This window comes from Brachypodium distachyon, chromosome 1 (assembly GCF_000005505.3).
Source record: "Brachypodium distachyon strain Bd21 chromosome 1, Brachypodium_distachyon_v3.0, whole genome shotgun sequence".
NCBI lineage: Eukaryota > Viridiplantae > Streptophyta > Magnoliopsida > Poales > Poaceae > Brachypodium > Brachypodium distachyon.
Genome location: NC_016131.3, coordinates 26,450,190 through 26,454,609, shown reverse-complemented (window position 1 = coordinate 26,454,609; position 4,420 = coordinate 26,450,190). Strand labels below are relative to the sequence as shown.

Sequence of the window (4,420 nt, the reverse complement as noted above, 5' to 3'; positions counted from 1 at the left end):
ATCAGCTACGGGTGGCGCAGCTCCACCCCATGTCCCTCTACCTGCTTGCCATCTTCTCCTTCCTCTGCGAGGGATTCGTCGGAGTGATGCCGTCGGTGGCATTGTTCCGGCACTACTTCTACCCCCGCATCGAGAACAAGAAAGCGATGTCGTCGGGGGTGGTGTTCCATGCCCGCGACCGGATGAAGTCAGAGTTCATCGTCCGGTCGGAGAAGAAGATCGAGAAGGAGTGGCGCGCGGACTGGTGTTGGGTCCGTGTGGATAGCCCGAGGAGTTCATCTTCCCGCCCACCGAGTTGCCGGTGGAGGCCCTCGGCTGGCGGGACCGGTACCACCGCGACGCCGACCTCCTCCCCATCGTGAAGAAGATCAAGGCCCTTCGGTTAGCCGGGCTCTCCGATCTTGACGTGGCGCGCCGCTTCAGCGGCGTTCCCTCCCCGGGTGGGCGTACACGGGGGCCGGAGACAGGACACGCCTCCGCCAGGAGGGCATGGACAAGGAGTCGCTCCAGGTTTGGCTGAGGGGGATCTCCGGCGAGGATGCTCCCTTCACGAAGTTGCCGCCGGGGGTCTTCGCCCTCCACGTCGGCGTCCCCGGCTTGAGCAGCATCAGTTGCTCCTTCCCACCCTGCAACGAGTGGGGGCTGATAGACGATTCCCCCACTCTGTCCCTGCGCTCCCCTCCGCCCGCACCCCGCGGGAAGCAGGCGCAGGAGGAGAGCGGGAGCGAGTCGGAGGCCGGCCAGCCCCACGACTCGTCCTCCTCCGTCGAGGATGACGACGACGCGCCCCTGATCGTGTGAAGATCAAGGGCGCACGCAGCGGCCGCGGTTACCTCCAGGGCGGCTGCGGCGGCAACCGCCCCCGCGGCGGCTCCCGGCTCCACGACAGCGACCGCCTCAGCGGCATCCGCCGGCACCCCAGCGGCGACCACCCCCGCCACGGTCGCCGGGGCCATGGCGGCGACTACCCCGGCAGCGACCGCCAGCGACCCGACGGCGACTACCCCAACAGCAGTCGCCGGCGCCGCGGCGGAAGCCACACCCGCAGTGGCCGTCGACGCCGTGGTGGTTCCTTCGATGGTTCCCGCGACGCCCCGAGCCGCGGCAGCCGCGGCGGCAGCGTCGACCACCGACGAGACAGCGGCCGCAGATGCCGCTGGCACGGATTCTTCTGTTACCCAGCAAGAGGCGGTCCCTGCCGGGGGCTCAGAAACCCCACCAGCCTCGCAGTCCCCAGGCGCGGGTGAGGCGGAGGTTGCAGAGGAGGAGCAGTAGGATGCTCCGCCGCAAGCGGACGCCCCCCGCCCAGCCATACGGTGGTGGCAGGGGCTTCGTCGTCGTCGGCTGCCACCTTCAGCACCGACCTCGGCACCCTTGCCGGGGTGGCTTGGAATCCCATCACTTGGGAACCGAGCGTCTTCGACCGGGGGCACCGGTTCCTTGACGCAGGACCAGCAGCTGGCCTTCGTCACCTCCTTCAACCAGGTGAGGGAGCACCACGAGATCGCCAAGGGCCAGCTCGGCGAGGTGCGGCTGGCCGTGGAGAAGGAGCAGCAGGAACTCTCCCGGCTGCGGGAGGAGGCGCGCCTTGCCCGGGAAGCCTTGGAGGCCAAGCCGGTCGTCCCCGAAGAGGAGCTCTACCGGCGACTGGAGGCTCAGCGCGCCGAGCTCCAGGAAACCCTGGATTCGCTGGTGGCAGCTCAGGCAGAAGCCAAGAAGATGCACGCGGAGGTGCTCGCCGTGGCCCAGGTACGGATCGAGGAGAAGAGCGACCTGATCAGCAACTACCTTGGCGAGATCCAAGGCTTGCGCGTCAAGCTGGAGGTGCAGACCAAGGCCACCGAAAGTGCGGTGACCGCGGCAGCCCGGCACGAGATCCAGCTCAACGCCGCCAAGGACAAGGTGGCCCGGCTCGAGACCGAGCGGGCCGCTGTCCGGGAGGAGCTCGCCAAGGTCGGGGAGGACACTGCGGCCAAGGCCGTGGAGCTTGCGTCGTAGGCGAGCCGCCTCCGCAATGCCAAGAAGGCCACGCTCGACGCCCGGCTCCACCACGGCACGCTGATCGGGCAGCGGTAGCTGGAGACTGAGAAGCTGCTCAAGATCACTCAAGCGCTGCGCGACCTGCTGCCTCGGCTCGAGCTGCAGGCCGCAGAGGTGGACGGCACGGAAATCTCTACGCTGATCTCGTTCTTCTCCGACTTGGTGGGGAAGTTCACGGCGCTCGACGTCTGGATCTCCAAGTTCGGCGCCGATGAGGTTGCCAACTGCGCCCGGGAGGTTGCAGGGACGATCCTTCCGAGGGTGCACCTCCGACACCTGGAGTTCTCCTTCGAGACGCTGCTGGACGCCTGGTCGGACAGTGAGGATGAACCCACCCACACTCAGGCGGTGAGTGGGTTTGTCGATGAAGTGATCAAGCGGATGCAGCGGAAACCGGACCCTGAGCCGTCCCTGGAGCCCCCGGCGGAGGACGCTGGCAACTAGCTGCCGCAGCCCCCTGCCGGCCCTTGCCGTTTCTTTGTGCTATCTTCTTTTGTTTTCATTCCCTGCAAGTGTGGCGCTTGGCGCCGTTTGAACAATTACTGTCTTATTAGTCCATGCAATCGTTTGCTGCTTTTGTTAATCCAGTTCTTTAGTTCTGCTTGATCCTTGTTCCTGGGGTTGCCTCGCGGGGTGGATCCCTTCGACCTTGTGTGTTGTGCTTTGTGTTGCCGGGGACTCACGCGCCACACACTTAACCGGACCAGGGACCCGGGACGGACCCGCGGTGCCGACCTGGGGCCAAGCAGCAGCAGCGAGCCACTCCGCTTGCGGGATAACTACTCCCAGGCATGCCCTACCGGGACGGACCCAGAAGCCGCACGGGGAGCGCACTCCCCCCGCAAGCGTCCTTCTAACACCCCGGCCACACGCAGGTTTTGGGACCACACTTAGCAAGGCATTGTTCAGTTATGTTTAGTTTTCAGAGAGTCTATCATTCAGGTTCAAGCACTTAGCTTTTCGTTCGGTCCCATGCTCGGTGTGCTTGCTGGAGGGGTGCGCCTGGAACACCGCCCTTGAGAGAGCCTGTTTGAGCGATGCGGCAAGAACGCTGTGGTAGGATCACCGCCGGTGACAAGCGCCGATGACGATGCTACCGCCGCATCTCCGCAGCAACTCTCGCTTTCGGAAGAGCCCTTGCCTTCGGAGGAACCTGTTCCGAAGGGTGCGGTAGGGACGCCGTGATGTCTTCGCCACCCGCGTCCGCAGCAGCCCTCGCTGCTTGGGGAGATACCATCTAGAGGGGTGTGGTAGGGACACTACGGCAGTGCACCCGTCGGCGTTGAGCGCTGATTGCATGCACCACCATAGTGTCTCCGCGGCAACCCTCGCTCCTTGCGGAGATACTCTCTGGAGGGATGCGGCTGGGGCACTGTGGCAGTGCACCCGTCGGCGCTGAGCGTTGATGGCATTCACCACCACAGTGTCTCTGCGGCAACCCTCGCCCCGGAGCCGCTCGCTAGAGGAGGTGTGGCACGGACACGGCGGCAGTGCACCCGTCGGCGCCGAGCGCTGGTGGGATGCACCACCACCGTGCCTCTGCGGCACCCCTCAGCGTGGGCTTGGTGGTGGGATGCGACAAGGGCGTGATGGCAGTGCACCCGTCGGCGCTGAGCGCGGATGGTATGCACCACCATCGCGCCTCTGCGGCACCGCTCGTCTTCGCAGCCTCTTCCTTGGCTTCACTCTGACCCATTCCATGGCCGGGGCGCCCGTTTTATAGGCGCGGGGGAGGGGCTTGCCACCACGCGCGCCAGGTCACCGCAGCACACGTGGCGCCCCGCCCCTTGAAGTGCGGTACGGTCTTCGCCGTTCTGCATGCCAAGTTGTTGTGGCACACGTGGCGGCTTCCTCCTGAATCAGGAGCCGCGAAGTGCGGCGAGTCCCTCGTGATGCGGTCACTCCACACCACAAGGCGCCGCTACATGCCACAGCCCGTGTGCGGTCCACGAGCATTACAGTGCGTAAAATTCCACCTTTACCCTGCACATTAGACTCTTACCAAGCCCGAGATGCTGCAACTTTTTTTCGAAATTCACGAAAACACAGAGCAATATGGATAACTCTCCTGCCTCCCAGCCCCCGGGCACAGAAAAGTCAATACCAAACTTGGACGTGAGCACTTTTATTTCCTAGACGCAGCGACTGCGTGATGCACGTGGCGGGAAGCCCGGCAACTGCATGCCGTGATGCACGTCGCGGGAAACCCGGCAACTGCATGCCCCATGCCAGAGTGATCCGGCAACGGGTTAACGTTTTCGAGGCTCCGGCAGCCCTCTGCTCACAACCAAGTATGGAAAGAGACTTATGTGCACCTAGAGCAGGAGACAGAAGGGGGAGGAACATGCAAATAAACGAGGCAACTAGAAATTCAAGGAAA

The 4,420-nt window shown here is 64.3% G+C and overlaps 1 protein-coding gene across 1 annotated transcript; it reads left to right on the top strand.

The window, feature by feature from the left end:
• Window positions 1-954: 954 nt before the first annotated feature.
• On the top strand, window positions 955-1,275 carry LOC104582088 (HAM34 protein-like). The gene has a single exon (XM_010231415.1). It carries the CDS (start codon window positions 955-957, stop codon window positions 1,273-1,275), a length of 321 nt encoding a protein of 106 aa, XP_010229717.1.
• The last annotated feature ends 3,145 nt before the right edge of the window (window positions 1,276-4,420 follow it).

Excerpts from the sequence above, each read along its gene's own strand:
- LOC104582088 (XM_010231415.1), top strand. The coding sequence starts at position 955 with ATGGCGGCGACTACCCCGGCAGCGACCGCCAGCGACCCGACGGCGACT.